Genomic DNA, 19825 nt, shown 5'->3' with positions numbered 1-19825 from the left:
TAACAAAAAAAAAACAATTAAGGAAATAGATGGCAGATGGTGGTAACCAGGTTTCTCACGATTGGACAGAAGGTTACACATAAGCCAAAGGAAGAGGCCAGAATGATCCCTATGGTAATGGATTAGAGTTAGAGACATAAGTATGAACTCATGTTTAGTTCAAAATAGATACGAATGGTTACATACAGAAATATTTCTAGATATGTGTATATACCTGGGTTAGTATACTCATATTTCCTTGCTCTGTCAACTGACAGGTCTTAGAAGCAACTATACTTGATTAGCAATGAGTACTCCCAACGCCCAGATCTTAGTTTCTAGCACCATTCTCCAACAAAAGGAAAAAGGACTCTTCGGAAGAAATAGATGACTGCAGGGCTAGGGCAGGAAATACATAAGATGATCCTGGAGCACCTTGTAGGGTCTGAAAATAAATAAATACTCAAACACACACACACACACAAACTAAAAACGCTCCAAAGGGCCAAAATTGGAACAATCTGAACAACAAAATAAATAAGGTGATGGTGGATACAAACCAAAGTATAAAAGAAATATTCATGAGTCCATACTGATATAGACAATGATTGAATAAGTAGATAAATGTAGGAAAATAGATATATGTCCCATGTAGAAGAATTCCAAATAATTTAAGCATATACTCTGATTTCAAAGAGGTAGGGGCATGACTCCTCACTCCTTAAGTGTGGACTACAGATAATGACTTCCTTCCAAAGAGTAGAGTAGGGAAAGCTGTAAAAAAGAGTAAGTTTACAGTGGCAAAATCTGACCAAGAAGTGACTAATACTACCAAGTGATGAATGTCAACATCAACAGTGACGCCATGTTGGTAGTACGATATGTTGTGATTTTTACCTCTATGGTCTTCCAGGAATATATAACTCAAGTCTAATCATAAGAAAAACATCAAACAAATCAGTTGAAGGACATTCTACAAAATAAGCACTTGTTAAAACTGTCAAGATTATCAAAAACAAGGGAAGTCAGTAACAGTAACAGCTAAAAGGAGCCTAAGGAAACAAAACAATTCAGTGCTATGTGCTATCCTAAATGGGATCCTGGAACAGAAAAAGGACATTAGGTAAAAATTAAGGAAATCTGAATAAAATATGGACTTTAGTTAATAATAATATAGCAACATTAGTTAATTGTAGCAAGTGTACCATACTAATGTTAGATGTTAATAACAGGGGAAACTGAGTGTGGGGAATACAGGCTCTCTCCCTATTATCCTTTTTATTTTTTCTGTAAATGTAAAACTATTCTAAACTAAAATGTTTATAAAAAAAGAGACATTGCCCTTGACTCTGAAAAATTCATGTTCTTGTGAAAAACCAGGAGTGGCAACAAATAATTATAATGCAGTGTGGTAGAGGTAAACAGTTTAGCTGTGCCTCGAAGAAAGAGTAAGAGTCAGCTCTGTGACAACGTGGAAGAAAAAAGATTCCAGAGGGAGCACACCAGGAGTAAGGATTAAGAGGGAGGATATTTGGAGAAAAACAGTAAAACAGTGTGGCTGAGGCATAGAGAAGAGGGTAGAGGCTACAAACGATGCTGAAACATCTTATGTTTATTTTTTTTAAATGTTTAAAGTATACCAAAAGTGTCAAGCACATTTATTGTTTCTTTCACTGTGGCTTCCCTGGTGGCGCAGTTGTTAAGAATCTGCCTGTCAATGCAGGGGACATGGGTTTGAGCCCTGGTCCAGGAAGATCCCACATGCCACAGAGCAACTAAGCCCGTGCGCCACAACTACTGAGCCTGCGCTCTAGAGCCTGCGAGCCACAACTACTGAACATGCGTGCCACAACTACGGAAGCCCATGTGCCTTGAGCCCATGCTCCGCAACAAGAGAAGCCACCACAATGAGAAGCCCACGCACGACAAGGAAGAGTAGCCCCCGCTTGCCACAACTAGAGAAAGCCCACGCACAGCAATGAAGACCCAATGCAGACAAAGAGGTATCACCTCATGCTGGTCAGAATGGCCATTTTCAAAAAATCTGAAACAATAAATACTGGAAAGGGTGTGGTGAAAACGGAACACTCCTGCACTGTTGGTGGGAATGTAAATTGACACAACCACTATGGAAAACAGTATGGGGATTCCTTAAAAAACTAAAAATAGAACTACCATATGACCCAGCAATCCCACTACTGGGCATATACTCTGAGAAAACCATAATTCAAAAAGAGACATGTACCCCAATGTTCACTGCAGCACTATTTACAATAGCCAGGACATGGAAACAACCTAAGTGTCCATCAACAGATGAATGGATAAAGAAGATGTGGCACATATATACAATGGAATATTACTCAGCCATAAAAAGAAATGAAATTGAGTTATTTGTAGTGAGGTGGATGGACATAGAGTCTGACATACAGAGTGAAGTAAGTCAGAAAGAGAAAAACAAATACCGTATGCTAACACACATATATGGAATCTAAAAAAAAATGGTACTGATGAACCTAGTTGCAGGGCAGGAATAAAGATGTAGACATAGAGAATGGACTTGAGGACACGAGGTGGGAAGGGGAAGCTGGGGCAAAGTGAGAGTAGCATCGACATATATACACTACCGAATATAAAATAGTTGGCTGGTGGGAAGCAGCAGCATAGCACAGGGTAATCAGCTCAGTGCTTTGTGATGACCTAGAGAGGTAGGATAGGGAGAATGGGAGGGAGGCTCAAGAGGGAGGGGATATGGGGACATATGTATGCATATGGCTGATTCACTTTGTTGTACAACAGAAACTAACACAGTATTGTGAAGCAATTATACTCCAATAAAGATCTATTAAAAAAATGTTTAAAGTATACCAAAAGTGTCAAGCAGGTTTATTGTTTCTTTCACTGTGATCTGTTTTCCTGAACCACTACTTCAGTTAGTAGACACATACACTTTTTTTTTTTTTTGTGGTATGTGGGCCTCTCACTGTTGTGGCCTCTCCCGTTGCGGAGCACAGGCTCCTGACGCACAGGCTCAGTGGCCATGGCTCACGGACCCAGCCACTCCGCGGCATGTGGGATCTTCCCGGACTGGGGCACGAACCCACGTCCCCTGCATCGGCAGGCGGACTCTCAACCACTGCGCTACCAGGGAAGCCCGACACATATACTTTTAATAAACCAAAGATCTCCCATAAAAGCTTACAATATGGTCTGTACGATGCCACTTTATTTATCCAGAAATTTTCTTTTCTCTTCATGTGTTGGACTCTCTTTTGTTTTATTTTAAAGAAACATTCTAACACACTTCAAAATATATATTATCAGCTAAGGCAGATCCACTAAAACTAAATGATATCATGCTTTGCATAAGATTTACATTAAGTATAACATGACCATGATATGCAGAAAAACAAGATACAAAGCAGGGATCAACTATTGCTCAGAGAAAATGCCCACCTTCGTTGCTTTACTGAGAGTTTAACTTGGGTTCTAAGAATTGCTCTTTGGCCACAGCCAAAGTAAATGAGCTATAGTGTAACACTATTTAAAGCAATGTTATGCATAAATATATCTTGTCAACAGACTTCTTGTTAAAACCTAAAATGCATTTTAATACATATTACTTTTAACTATGGGATATGCAGCTCTATGATTCAACCAAAATTTCATATATAATCAAATTTTGCTTTATACTTTTATTTCCCCAAATCAATGTCACAGGTAGAGCTATTTAAATTAGAGGTATTCATAATATTCAGCTGAATGTAAACTTTCATTAACTTCCTTTTGGGTATCAAGAAATAATTATTCCTCCTTTTTGCATAAAGAAAAGGAGATATTTTTTGGAGAAAATGAATGTACAAAAATAGCCCTGGGTAGCATTTACGAGAAAACAATTCTATTACTGATTGTACAAAATAGCCTACTTACATGATTTTACCATTTGGGACCCAGTTTCCAGTCTCTAGGAGACTGTTTTCCAATCACCTCTTACTAGACAGTGTTTTAGTAACCTAGCGTTTCTAGAAAGGGGAAAGATGTGCTTACCAAGAATTAGCTCTACACTCCAAAGAATAAAGACTAGAAGTTCATTCTATTTTCTTTACAGAATAGATATTTTTTCATTATTTTCAGTATGTTTTAATTCCTTTGTCTCAGTACCTACTCCTGGAAAAGCTACTTCAGTATAGATTAAGAGCAAAAAAGAAATAATAAAATATTCAACATTTATTGTAAAGAAAACCCAAGTACAGATAGTTATGTTTTTCACTGTTCCATTAAACAGGGAGGTAAAGTGATAAAAGTGTTAATTTTCTATACGAAGACCTATTATACACAACAAAGCTGAAAACAAAACTAGTGCAAATCATACATGTGTACATCATAGGTACGTAATACATGATTAAATGTGTGTTTACTATTCAAATGTACCATGTATTGCTATTGTCAGTTATTTACTGGGTCTAATATCTATCAAAGGCATTACCAAAGAGCATCTTACTTATTTAACTAAATTTCCTTTCAAGCTGAATAATTACTATCCATCAAATGAGTTTCATGAAATCAGATTTTGTTTTTAAGTCAAAGTATATCATATCATAATTTCAACATTTCAAGGTGATTATTGTAAGATGAAGGTGACTACCACAAAACAATTTTCATATACGGGAAAACTATTTTAAGTGAATCAATGAACAAATGGAAATCTCTTTAAAGTATCTGATATCCTTTTCTTACTTTTATATATATGGTTCATAAAAATGATTGTACAGGGACTTCCCTGGTGGTCCAGAGGTTAAGACTCCACACTTCCACTGCAGGGGATGCGGGTTTGATCCCTGGTCAGGGAATTAAGATCCTGCTTGCCATGCAGTAGGACAAAAATTAAAAAAAAAAAAAAGATTGTACAAAGAATGTCACCAAGAAGAATCTCTCTTAATAAGATGAGAATAATGTCTTCAACTGCCTAAAGCATTGGTCTTGATTCCCCCCCTTTTTTGTGTTGGAACCACTTTGAGAGAAGTATTCAATAACATAAAACAGGGAATGAATACAATATTTAACATGACATCATTTAACATGACAAAACGATGCATATTTGGATATAATTCTATGTTTTGCAAGTTGATTTCATATGTATTAGCTTGCCTCATTCAATTCTTGCAAAAATGCTATGAAATAAACAAGGCAAACTTTACCATCACCATTTTATACATGAGGAAAGTGATATTTTGAAGGTTGTGGTGATTAAAATAAAGTCATGTGACTAGTGAGCTGTAGATTCGTGATTTCAGACAGTGTTCTGAACCTTGTTCTCATGCCCTTCTACCTTAGCAACCAGGTATGGGAATGAGTCCATGCAATGCATCTCACATAATTATTCAATTATTGTATCTGAAATTTTGTTATATTCAAGTTCATGAGAACACGTATATCAGGTTCATAGAGTAATAAATGAAAAGTAATTTTTCTAATTTGGAGCAAGACAGGAAGACAGAGGTAGATTTCATATATTCCATTTCAACATTCTAGGAAGTGTTTCCAAAAATTATACCGCTACAAAATATAAGCATAATTTTCTGAAACTGTAAACTCATTATTTCAAGTACTTTCAAAAGCTAACATTTCTATAATCCCCTAAGCCTATTTTCTTTAACCTTTCATATGCATTTCAGGGCAACATGATTTGAAAGCAAGGAGGAATAAATTTCACCTATAGGAATCCACTTAGCATTTGGTTAAGCACTTCCTTCATTGCAAAGATTTGAAAAAAATCAATATGCAGCACAAAAAATGAAACTTAAAATGTTAGTTTCATTACTTGCAAATGAAATACTGAAGACTGTACTTACCTGTAACAGTTAGTTCAGTAGTTCTTCTCACAACAAAGCCTCCATATTTTAATTCACACGTATAATTTCCAATGTCGTCTTCTCTGACTTCTCTTATAAGCAGGGTATCTCTTTTGAATACAATACTTGGCCTCCATGTTTTTGTCCTACATTCCTACGTGAAGAAGACAAAATGTTTATAGTACATATAGTAACTTAAAGTATTTAAAATAACTAAACTAAAAGCTTCTAAAGTTAGATTTTAAAAGAGCTAGAGTTGTGAATTAATGCTACAGATTTTCAAAACTTCTCCACATCTCTGGGAAATCAGGTACCTCAATTTGAAAAAAGCACTATTAGCAAGTCACTTTATTAACGTCTAACTTCAGTGTCTCTAAATCATATATGTATTGATTTATTAGATATAAGAAAATGACATTTATTAAGATTACTCCTGACATCATTTTTAGAAGCAAATAGTCTGCATTTGATGATTATGAAATTAACTACTTTGATACTGATAATATAAAATATAAAATGAATTTTTTAGTGGAAAGCAGAAAAACTAATTCTATAGAGAAAAATGCTTTAGTTCAGTATTTTAAATCTTTTAAGGCTGCATTTAGAAATAATTCAATCTTTTCATAGCATATATATTCTACAGTCCATGGAAGAAATGGCCATTATTTATATGCAAGGTCTTTATAGTCTCACAGTCTACCAAATTACGGTCTCTGCTTTAAGCTTTGGATTATAATGATGTTGGCTCAGGAGATTTCTGTTTTTGCCAAACAGAAGTCCATTTTCTCTAGCCATATTTGAAATCAGTGGAATGAGGATAAAATAACTTTAAACCTTTTAACACTAGTCAGAGGTAATATTATTTTGTTAAACATTTAGTGTCAGATCAAATTTATGCAGACCATTATTTTGATTATGTGTCTCAATGCCTGTGTATAATTGGAGGACAATTATCTGGTTATTTCAGTCCAAAATATAAACTTAATATCCTCATATTAGTTGCATAAACTGTCATAGTTGCATAAATTATACACTAAATGTATGCAATACATATTCCCTTGACTATGGAAAAATAATCTGAATTGTTACAAAACTTTTAAATTCCACATATACTGCATCTCCACCCATCACTTCACTAATTATGGTCTTTATAGCGTAAGGTCACAATGACTGGGGAGATGGTGGAAGCATGACTAAAGGACCAATATGAGGCCAGCCATTTAAAAAACTGAGTGTGTGACTCTGTGTGTGTGTGTGTGTGTGTGTGTGTGTGTGTGTGAGCGTGTGTGCGTGGCCTCTAATGTTTCAGCAAATTTTGAGATACTATTTGCAAAAAGTGAGAAAAAGTGCATGACTCTTAAGATCAACTTATTGGCAAACAACAAAGAAATTACATATTTAGAACCTGAATGTACACATATGAGTACTAGAAAAATATCTGTACTTGAAGATCTTGTGTCAAACTCCCCTAATACCTCTCCCCTTTGAGGAAATCATCAGGGCTTGCTTAGAATCCTCCTGTGGAAAGCAGGCAAACCACAGAAAATCAGGGTGAGAAATATATAATTAAAAAACTTTAAAAGTAAATAAAGCTCACATGCACAGGGACAGAAATAGTGGAGCTAATATTTAAGGGCTATTTAATACTGTCTAATACAGAAATCCAAGGGAAAAGTAGAAAAATATTTCAACAGTTCCCTTGATGTTCTGAATACTCCACTGCTTACTGTCAAGAATCAAAAGGAAGTCATTCAAAGAAGGGCATTACTAATTTTGGAAAAATCCTTTAAAAATTGTTAAAGATGTACTTCCTGTTTCATTTCTAACAAGTTTTGAATTCGTTATCAGTCCTGAGGGCTCATATTCTGTATACTGACATTTGTGAATCTAGTTACTAAAAGATCCAGCTTCCTAAATTCCTATTTCCAGTTAGTTGGACAAAGCAAAAGTTTACACTAGGTATCTTTAAATCATGGAAAACATATTCCAGACAAATGTTCATAACATCTATATTGTATTTTCTTGGGTATGTTCAATAACAAAAGCATCTTTTAGATATAAATAAGTTGAAGAACATGTTCAAATCCTGAAATTCAGTCAAAGTCAATGATGTGACAGGAAGAACAGCGTCTGATTATTCTGCTTAAGCCTAAAGTTGCTTCTGGTTTTTGAAAAGAAGTTAATCTAACACTACTTTTATAATCGTATACATTTTCATCAGATTTTTAAAAACATGTATGCTTTTATACAAAAGAGATTAGGATATGCACAAAGATACTTCCATTAAACAGAATATTTCAATAAAACTAGTGTACCATTTTATCACAGAAGCAAGTCAATCCTTTTTCTCCTTGTTTGGGGACATTTTGGACTGCTTATATGAAGAGTTTGAAATGAATGCTTAATGCATTTTAGTTCCTGAAATTATCAACACAGATTATAATAGACTTGATAGGATTATCAGCATAAACTAGATATAAACATTAACATAGTAGCTTATTACAATGTACTAAAAATACAAACATTGACTTGGATTATCAAAGTCCCTGGTTTAAAAACTTATAATGCCCAGCACAACTTGCTGTAGTGTCTCAGGAAGGCAGAACTGAACTATATAACACCCATTTAAATGTTTTTATCCAACTTGCCCTAGAATAAGGTACACATTAATCTATTTATAAGTGATAAAATCATTCATAGTCCATACCTTATACCATAGGATTTCAGGTTCTCTGGATGGTAGTAAAAAATCTTCTATGTCACGGCACGAAATTTCCTTGCTTTTGCTAAGTTCAGCTTTATCAAAGTACTTCATCTTGGAATTGTAGCACAGCTCAGTGTCATTTTCACCCACTGTCAGTGAGATGGATACTTTCATACAGTAAGTGGAGTTTCTGTAATGAAGCAGAATAAATATGGTGGCCTGGTGTGAACAAAAAGCAACTGTTGTCAAGGCAGTGTATTTACTTCACTCAAAAAGGGAGAGAGGAAGAGAGGGATAAAAACTCTACTGATAATTAATGTATGGTATCATGGCTTATTCCACAGGGCTCTATCTTGTCACCCAGCTAAACAATGCTTGGTTCTGTTAAACCATTTGTATATTTTTCATATGCTAGAAAAAAATTTTATATTATATAAAAGTTTGGTTTGAAAAACTGTTTAATAGACATTTTTATTTAGCTTTTATCTAGGAAAATAAAATAAAGGAAGATTTAGGTCAAGAAACAAGTCAAGCCTGGTCATAATTATGCTAAAATTGGTAAATTCATACTCAGCCGTAAAAAAGAATGAAATAATGCCATTTGCAGCGACACGGATGGACCTAGAGATTGTCATACTGAGTGAAGTGAGTCAGAAAGAGAAAGACAAATATCATATGATATCACATATGAAGAATCTAAAAAAAAAATGGCACAAATGAACTTATTTACAAAACAGAAATAGAGAAAGTCTGGTTGCAGTCAGCTGTGTCTGCGCTGGACCTGAGGTGGGATCTAATACAAAAGAAGCCATCTATGGACTATTGGAGAGGGCTGTGCCTCACAAAAAGATAAAGAAACAGAAGGCTGGAGAGTCTCCACTGCTAGTTTAATGACCCAATAAAGCAGAATTCTGAGCTGGAAGTTTTCCTAATAGGAACCATCCTTGGGGAGACCTTTAAGATGGCGAAGGAGTAAGACGCAGAGATCACCTTCCTCCCCACAAATACATCAGAAATACATCTACATGTAGAACAACTCCTAAAGAACACCTACTGAACGTTGGAAGCAGACCTCAGACCTCCCAAAAGGCAAGAAACTCCCCACGTACCTGGGTAGGGCAAAAGAAAAAAGAGACAAAAGAATAGGGATGGGACCTGCACCAGTGGGAGGGAGCCGTGAAGAAGGAAACGTTTCCACACACTAAAAGCCCCTTCGCGGGCAGACACTGTGGGTGGTGGAGGGGGGAAGCTTCGGAGCCGCGGAGGAGAGCGCAGCCACACGGGTGCGGAGGGCAAAGCGGTGAGATTCCCTCACAGAGGATCAGTGCCAACCAGCACTCACCAGCCCGAGGGGGTTTGTCTGCTCACCCGTGGGAGCGGGCGGGGGCTGGGAGCTGAGGCTCGGGCTTCGGAGGGTCGGATCCCAGGGAGAGGACTGGGGTTGGCTGCGTGCACACAGCCTGAAGGGGTTAGTGTGCCACAGCTAGCCGGGGCAGAGTCCGGCAAAATGTCTGGAGCTGCCGAAGACACAAGAGACTTTTTCTTCCCTCTTTGTTTCCTGGTGCGTGAGGAGAGGGGATTCAGAGCGCCACTTAAAGGAGCTCCAGAGACAGGCGCGAGCCGCGGCTATCAGCGCGGACCCCAGAGACGGGCATGAGACGCTAAGGCTGCTGCTGCTGCCACCAAGAAGCCTGTGTGCAAGCACAGCTCACTCTCCACACCTCCCCTCCCGGGAGCCTGTGCAGCCCGCCACTGCCAGAGTCCCGTGATCCAGGGACAACTTCCCCGGGAGAATACACAGTGCACCTAAGGCTGTTGCAACGTCACTCATGCTGGCCTCTGCCGCCACAGGCTCGCCATGCATTCTGTACCTGCACCTCGTGCCCCGCCCCCAGCCTGAGTGAGCCAGAGCTCCCTAATCAGCTGCTCCTTTAACCCCGCCCTGTCTGAGCGGAAAAACACACGCCCTCAGGCGACCTACACGCAGAGGCGGGGCTAAATCCAAAACTGAACCACAGAAACTGTGCGAACAAAGAAGAGAAAGGGAAATCTCTCCCAGCAGCCTCAGGAGCAGCGGATTAAATCTCCACAATCAACTTGATATACCCTGCATCTGTGGAATACCTGAATAGACAACGAATCATCCCAAATTGAGGCAGTGGACTTTGGGAGCAACTGTAGACTTGGGGTTTGCTTTCTGCATCTAATATGTTTCTGGGTTTATGTTTATCTTCGTTTAGTATTTAGAGTTTATTATCACTGGTAGATTTGTTTATTGATTTGGCTGCTCTCTTTATTTTTATATATAGATATATATACTTACTTCCTTTTTCTCTTTTTGTGAGTGCGTATGTGTATGCTTCTTTGTGTGATTTTGTCTGTATAGCTTTGCTTTTACCATTTGTCCTAGGGTTGTGTCTGTCCATACTTCTTTTCTTTTTTTATTACTTTTTAATTTTTTTATTTTAAATATATATTTTTAATTTTTTTATTTTAACAACTTTATTTTATTTTACTTTTTTCTTTTGTTCCTTTTTTTCTCCCTTTTCTTCTGAGCCATGTGCCTGACAGGGTCTTGGTGCTCCAGCCGGGTGTCAGGCCTGTGCCTCTGAGGTGGGAGAGTTGAGTTCAGGACATTGGTCCACCAGAGACGTCCTGGCTCCACATAATATCAAACAGCAAAAGCTCTCCAGAGATCTCCATCTCAACACTAAGAACCAGCTCCACTGAACGAAGAGCAAGCTACAGTGCTGGACATCCTATGCCAAACAACTAGCAAGAGAGGAACACAACCCCACCCATTAGCACAGAGGCTGCCTAAAATCATAATAAGGTCACAGACACCCCTAAAAACACCACCAGATGCAATTCTACCCACCAGAAAGACAAGACCCAGCCTCATCCTCCAGAACACAGTCACTACTCCTCTTTACCAGGAAGCCTACACAACCCACTGAACCAACCTTAGGCACTGGGGGCAGACATCAAAAAAAAAAACCGTGAACTACGAACCTGCAGCCTGTGAAAAGGAGACCCCAAACACAGTAAGTAAAGCAAAATGAGAAGACAGAGAAACCCACAGCAGATGAAGGAGCAAGGTAAAAACCCACCAGACTAAACAAATGAAGAGGAAATAGGCAGTCTACCCGAAAAAGAATTCAGAGTAATGATAGTAAATATTACCAAACTCTCGGAAATAGAATGGAGAAAATACAAGAAATGTTTAACAAGGACCTACAAGAACTAAAGACCAAACAATGATGAAGAAGACAATAAATGAAATTTAAAATTCTGTAAAAGGACTGAATAGGACAGTAACTGAGGCAAAAGAATGGATAAGTGACCTGGAAGATAAAATAGTGGAAATAACTACTGCAGAGCAGAATGTAGAAATAAGAATGAAAAGAATCGAGGACAGTCTCAGAGACTTCTGGGACAAAATTAAATATACCAACATTCCAATTATAGGGGTCCCAGAAGAAGAAGAGAAAAAGAAAGGGACTGAGAAAATACCTGAAAAGATTATAGTTGAAAACTTCCCTAATATGGTAAAGGAAATAGTCAATCAAGCCCAGGAAGCACAGAGAGTCCCATACAGGATAAATCCAAGGAGAAACATGCCAAGACACACATTAATCACACTATCAAAAATTAAATACAAAGAAAAAGTATTAAAAGCAGCAAGGGAAAAGCAACAAAAAACATATAAGGGAATCCCCATAAAGTTAACAGCTGATCTTTCAGCAGAAACTCTGTAAGCCAGAAAAGAGTGTCAGGACATGTTTAAGTGATGAAAGGGAAAAACCTACAAACAAGATTACTCTACCCAGCAAAGATCTCATTCAGATTCAATGAAAAAATTAAAAACTTTACAGACAAGCAAAAGCTAAGAGAATTCAGCACCACCAAACCAGCTTTACAACAAATGCTAAAGGAACTTCTCTAGGCAGGAAACACAAGAGAAGGAAAAGACCTACAATAACAAACCCAAAACAATTAAGAAAATGGTAATAGGAACATACATATCAATAATAACTTAAATGTAAATGGATTAAATGCTCCAACCAAAAGACAGAGACTGGCTGAATGGATACAAAAACAAGACCCATATATATGCTGTCTACAAGAGACCCACTTCAGACCTAGGGACACATATAGACTGAAAGTGAGGGGATGGAAAAAGATATTCCAAGAAATTGGAAATTAAAAGAAAGCTGGGGTAGCAATTCTCATATCAGACAAAATAGACTTTAAAACAAAGACTATTAGAAGAGACAAAGAAGGACACTACATAATGATGGGCGGATCAATCCAAGAAGAAGATATAACAATTGTAAATATTTATGCACCCAACATAGGAGCACTTCAATACATAAGGCAAATGCTAACACCCATAAAAGAGGAAATTGACACTAACACAATCACAATAGGGGACTTGAACAGCCCACCTTCACCAACGGACTGATCATCCAAAATGAAAATAAATAAGGAAACACAAGCTATAAATGATACATTAAACAAGATGGACTTAACTGATATTTATAGGATATTCCATCCAAAAACAACAGAATACACTTTCTTCTCAAGTGCTCATGGAAAATTCTCCAGGATCAATCATATCTTGGGTCACAAATCAAGCCTTGGTAAATTTAAGAAAACTGATATCGTATCAAGTGTCTTTTCCGACCACAACGCTATGAGACTAGATATCAATTACAGGAAAAAACCTGTAAGAAATACAAACACATGGAGGCTAAACAACACACTACTAAATAACCAAGAGATCACTGAAGAAATCAAAAATACCTAGAAACAAATGACAATGAAAACACAACGACCCAAAACTTGTGGGATACAGCAAAAGCAGTTCTAAGAGGGAAGTTTATAGCAATACAATCCTACCTCAAGAAACAAGAAACATCTCAAATAAACAACCTAATCTTACACCTAAAGCAATTAGAGAAAGAAGAACAAAAAACCCCAAAGTTAGCCGAAGGAAAGAAATCATAAAGATCAGATCAGAAATAAATGAAAAAGAAATGAAGGAAACAGTGGCAAAGATCAATAAAACTAAAAGCTGGTTCTTTGAGAAGATAAACAAAATTGATAAACCATTAGCCAGGCTCATCAACAAAAAAAGAGAGAAGACTCAAATCAATAGAAGTAGAAATGAAAAAGGAGAAGAAACAACTGACACTGTAGAAATATAAAGGATCATGAGAGATTACTACAAGAAACTAAATGCCAGATAAATGGACAACCTGGAAGAAAGGGACAAATTCTTAGAAAAGCACAACCTTCTGAGACTGAACCAGGAAGAAATAGAAAATATAAACAGACCAATCACAAGCACTGAAATTGAGACTGTGATTAAAAATCTTCCAACAAACAAAAGCCCAGGACCAGATGGCTTCACAGGCGAATTCTATCAAACATTTAGAGAAGAGCTAACACCTACCCTTCTCAAACTCTTCCAAAATATGACAGAGGGAGGATCACTCCCAAACTCATTCTACGAGGCCACCATCACCCTGATACCAAAACCAGACAAAGATGTCACAAAGAAAGATAACTACAGGCCAATATCACTGGCAAACATAGATTCAAAAATCCTCAACAAAACACTAGCAGACAGAATCCAACAGCACATTAAAAGGATCATACACCATGATCAAGAGAGGTTTATCCCAGGAATGCAAGGGTTCTTCAATATACGCAAATCAATCAATGTGACACATATACCATATTAACAAATTAAAGGATGAAAACCACGTGATCTCAACAGATGCAGAAAAAACTTTTGACAAAATTCAACAGCCATTTATGATAAAAACCCTCCAGAAAGTAGGCATAGAGGGAACTTTTGTCAACATAATAAAGGCCATATATGACAAACCCACAGCCAACATCGTCCTCAATGGTAAAAAACTGAAACCATTTCCTCTAAGCTGAGGGACAAGACAAGGTTGCCCACTCTCACCACTATTATTCAACATAGTTTTGGAAGTTTTAGCCACAGCAATCAGAGAAGAAAAAGAAATAAAAGGAATCCAAATCAAAAAAGAAGAAGTAAAGCTGTCACTGTTTGCAGATGACATGATACTATACATAGAGAATCCCAAATATGCTACCAGAAAACTACTAGAGGTAATCAATGAATTTGGTAAAGTAGCAGGATACAAAATTAATGCACAGAAATCTCTTGCATTCCTATACACTAATCATGAACAATCTGAAAGAGAAATTAAGGAAACACTCCCATTTACCATTGCAACAAAAAGAATAAAATACATAGGAATAAAACTACCTAAGGAGACAGAAGACACTGATGAAAGAAATTAAAAAATAATACAAACAGATGGAGAGATACACCATGTTCCTGGATTGAAAGAATCAATAATGTGAAAATGACTATACTACCCAAAGCAATCTACAGCTTCAATGCAATCCCTATCAAACTACCACTGGCATTTTCACAGAACTAGAACAAAAATTTTCACAATTTGTATGGAAACACAAAAGTCCCCAAATAGCCAAAGCAATCTTGAGAAAGAAAAACGAATCAGGCTCCCGGACTTCAGACTATACTATAAAGCTAAAGTAATCAAGATAGTATGGTACTGGCACAAAAACGGAAATATAGATCAATGGAACGGATAGAAAGCCCAGAGATACACCCATGCACATATGGTCACCTTATTTTTGATAAAGGATGCAAGACTATACAAATGGAGAAAAGACAGCCTCTTCAATAATTCGTTCTGGGAAAACGGACAGCTACATGTAAAAGATTGAAATTAGAACACTCCCTAACACCGTACACATAAATAAACTCAAAATGGATTAAAGACCTAAATGTAAGGCCAGACAGTATAAAAGTCTTACAGGAAAACGCAGGCAGAACACTCTATAACATACATCACAGCAAGATCCTTTTTGACCCACCTCCTAGAGAAACGGAAATAAAAACAAAATAAGCAAGTGGGACCTAATGAAAATTAAAGTCTTTTGCACATCAAAGGAAACCATGAACCAGACAAAAAGACAACTCTGAGATTGGGAGAATATATTTGCAAATGAAACAACTGACAAAGGATTAATCTCCAAAATATACAAGCAGCTCATGCAGCTCAATATGAAAAAAACAAACAACCCAATCAAAAAATCGGCAGAAGATCTAAATAGACATTTCTCCAAAAAGGACATATAAATGCCTAAGAAGCACATGAAAAGCTTCTGAACATCACTAATTATTAGGGAAATGCAAATCAAAACTACTATGAGGTATCCCCTCACACCGGTCAGAATGGCCATCATCAGAAAATTTACAAACAACAAATGCTGGAGAGGGTGTGGAGAAAAGGGAACCCTCTTGCACTGTTGGTGGGAATGTAAATTGATACAGCCACTATGGAGAACAGAACGGAGGGTCCTTAAAAACTAAGAATAGAACTACCGTACGATCCAGCAATCCCACTACTGGGCATATACCCTGAGAAAACCATAATTCAAAAAGAGTCATGTACCAAAATGTTCACTGCAGCTCTATTTACAATAGCCAGGACATGGATGCAACCTAAGTGTCCAGTGACAGATGAATGGGTAAAGAAGATGTGGCACATATGTACATTGGAATATCACTCAGCCATAAAAAGAGACGAAACTGAGTTATTTGTAGTGAGGTGGATGGACCTAGAGTCTGACATACAGAGTGAAGTCAGAAACAGAAAAACAAATACCGTATGCTAACACATATATATGGAATCTAGAACAACAAAAAAAAAGGTTCTCAAGAACCTAGGGGCAGGACAGGAATAAAGATGCAGATGTAGGGAACGGACTTGATGACACGGGGAGGGGGAAGGGTAAGCTGGGATGAAGTGAGAGAGTGGCATGGACATATATTGAGTACCAAATGTAAAACAGATGACTAGTGGGAAGCAGCCGCATAGCACAGGGAGATCAGCTCCGTGTCTAGTGACCACCTAGAGGGGTGGGATACGTAGTGTGGGAGGGAGACGCAAGAGGGAGGGGATATGGGGATATATGTATACGTATAGCTGATTCACTTTTTTATAAAGCAGAAACTAACACGCCATTGTAAAGCAATTATACTCCAATAAAGATGTTATGAAAAAGTAAAAAACCAAAAAACAGAAACAGAGTCGTAAGTCTAGAAAACAAACATATGGTTACCAAGGGGGAAACAGGGGTAAAGGATAAATTTGGAGATTGGGACTGGCATATACCCACTACTATATATAAAATAGATAACTAATAAGAATCTACTGTATAGTACAGGGAACTCTACTCAATACTCTGTAATGACATATATGGGAAAAGAATCTAAAAAAGAGTGGATGGGGACTTCGCTGGCGGTGCAGTGGTTAAGACTCTGTGCTTCCAATGCAGGGTGCACGGGTTCGATTCCTGGTCAGGGAACTAAGATCCTGCGTGCCACGCGGTGTGCCAAAAAGTAAAAATTTAAAAAACAAAGATAAAGAGTGGATATACGTATAACTGATGCACTTTGCTGTACAGCAGGAACTACCACAACACTGTAAATCAACTATACTCCAATACAAATTAGTTTAAAATAAAATTGGTAAACTGAACAAAGAAGGAGAAAAATGTAACTGACCTATTCAGCATAATGGAAGAATATGAGAAGCACATTCTGCGGACCTCTGATTTACAACCAGTCAGTCAGAAGTGGAGGTAAATTTGTGGAGTAGCAACTGGCATCTGAATTGTGTGTGTCGTGGGTGGGGGCAGTTATGCAGAACTGAGCCCTTAACCTGTAGGATCTGATGCTAAGTCCAGGTAAACAGTGTCCGAAATGAACTGAATTGTAGGATATCCAGCAGGTTGAAGAATTGCTTGGTGTGGGAAAAACCGCACATAACTGGTATGAGAAGTGTTGAGAGTAAAGGAGAAAAACAGAGTTTTACATTACTGTTAGTTATTCAGCTTTATATTGGGTAACAGAAAATTTCCACAAAATTATAATTTAGGGCTACTGATTGTAGATTTCTCTAGCTTCATATAATATGTACACTACAAGTATATCTAAAATAGTTAATAGGTGAAACCATTAAACAGTCAATTAGTAGCCTGAAAAATATCCTGAGAGAATGTGCTTAGGGATTTTGCTAGAATGATGAGACCTATTTCCTGCCCCCAGTCCCTCACACTCCAGAAGTGATACACAAGTAAATAGTTAAAATTCAAGGTGAGGGGCTTCCCTGGTGGCACAGTGGTTGAGAGTCCACCTGCCGATGCAGGGGACACTGGTTCGTGCCCCGGTCCAGGAGGATCCCATATGCCGCGGAGCGGCTGGGCCCGTGAGCCATGGCCGCTGAGCCTGCGTGTCCGGAGCCTGTGCTCCACAACGGGAGAGGCCACAACAGTGAGAGGCCCGCGTTCCGCAAAAAAAAAAAAAAAAAAAATTCAAGGTGGTAAGTACTACAAAGGGGTATGTACCACACAGTAGTGTCAAAGAAAGAAACAAGAAGTCCTCATAAATTGTGATATCTGGGTATCTTAAAGTGTGAGTAAAAATTTAACAATTTTAAGAAAGGTTATTTCAGAGAATAGTATGCACAAAGGCTTGAAGGCATCACACAGCTTGGCATGTTTGAGTAATTGCAAATAATTTGGTGTGGCTGGGTTATAAAACAGTGATAAAGGAACAGCAGGAACTGAGACTGGAGATGCGGGCAGGAGCCAGACTGAAAGTCCTGTAAAGCCACCGTAAGGACTTTGGACTTTATGCTGGGAAATGATGACAATTGGATTTTGGAAAGATTTTTCTTACTGTAGTGAGAAAAATGGATTGGATTGGATTGCAAGGAGGACTAAGTACAGTGAGACAAATTAGAAAGCAACTGCATTCATTCAGGAAAAAAAAAAAGGCAAGTCCAACAAAGGCAATGCCCAGCGAGATAGGAAGGAGGAATCATGTTCAAAATATATTAAAGATATAGAATAATGTGACAGTGAAGGAGTGAAGGAAAGAGAGAGGCATACAAGATGATAAAGAATTTTTTCAGATGAGTATATGAAAGGTAGAGTCAATCTTTTAGCATGTAAGATACTGAAAAAGAAACAGCTTTGAGAGAAAGCAAAGTGTGTTAAATTTTAGCTTGAGCTTCACTCTCAAGAGGGAAAAAAAATCCTCTTTGGGGCTGCCAGCAATATTGCTCATGCATTATTTATTAATTTAACTCCAGTACAGACTGGAGCATGCTCTTCTCAGGCTCATTTTAAGATAATTTTTTTCAGAAAAGAATAACTAAGTTATTAGCTATCTTAGGACGCATTCAAATGTGTCTTAAGAAAATATTCAAAGTTTTAGAAAAATACTGATATTTGTAGAACACATTAGAATTCTTAAAGAACAGACTTTTCTAGGAAGTTAATCAGTGAATTCTAATCTTGAACCTTCCACATTAATCTTCTAAATTCAAGAATCTTAGGTTTTCTTTCTATTCAAACTTATACTGTTGTCGATTTCCCCACACCTCCTTATATCAAATACCAGGCCTTTTTTTCTACAGGCAGTTGGGTTAAGAGTAAGATCTCTAAAGCCCAACTGCAGAGTTTCAGATTCCAGCCCAATCACTCATTACTTTTGAAATTAGGAAAAGTTACTTGACTCCTTAGGCTTCCATATCCTCATTTGTACAAGGAGAAAATAATACTACAGACCTCATAGGTTGCTGTGGGAATCAAGCATGTTAAAACACAGTGTCAGTCTTTTAGTGAGCACTCAGTAAGTATTAGAGCTTATCAGCAGTACTGCGTCCCTTTTTCCTACTTCGTTTATATTTCTATTTTGCAGTAGGGCTAAACAGTGTTTGTTTACAAGGCAGGTTAGATAGGCAATATCACCATGACGATGCCTTCAGTTCTGTGGTGTTTAATGACTGTAAAGCGTAAGAATCCAGATAAGTCCTGGGATACCCGACTGCATTGGACAAGAATGAGAAGTTTATGAAAAATACGACTCTTTACCTCAGCCACCCCCTCTTGCTCTACTATAAATGCAACCGACCCCTAATTTTCAGAAAGTGGCTCCAGATGAGCACCCTTAGATGTTATTCTCCTGTCTTTTATTCCCTAGCTTTGTGAGGTGACTGCTGATTTACTACTGTCTGGTAATGTCTGGAATTCCAGACTCCCCAGGATAGCACTACTTTCAAATTACTTTCCATGTTTTAATACTTGTTTACTGTTTCTGTTCATCAGGAGGTGATTTAAAAAGCTAAAAATAAAGCAGCATCCAATGAAT

The 19825-nt window shown here is 37.7% G+C and overlaps 1 protein-coding gene across 1 annotated transcript in view; it reads right to left on the bottom strand.

Annotated features, from left to right (window-relative positions):
• IL1RAPL1 (interleukin 1 receptor accessory protein like 1) overlaps positions 1-19825 on the bottom strand; it is a 1361040-nt gene that overhangs the window by 554887 nt on the left and 786328 nt on the right. The window contains exons 4-5 of the mRNA XM_032620953.1: positions 8536-8722; positions 5829-5982 (exon numbers count right to left, since the gene is read on the bottom strand). Of these exons, the coding sequence (XP_032476844.1) occupies positions 5829-5982; positions 8536-8722 (341 nt within the window). The remainder of the gene's footprint in view (positions 1-5828; positions 5983-8535; positions 8723-19825) is intronic.

This window comes from Phocoena sinus, chromosome X (genome assembly GCF_008692025.1).
Source record: "Phocoena sinus isolate mPhoSin1 chromosome X, mPhoSin1.pri, whole genome shotgun sequence".
NCBI classification, from domain to species: Eukaryota; Metazoa; Chordata; class Mammalia; order Artiodactyla; family Phocoenidae; genus Phocoena; species Phocoena sinus.
This window is presented reverse-complemented; position numbering and strand designations above follow the sequence as displayed.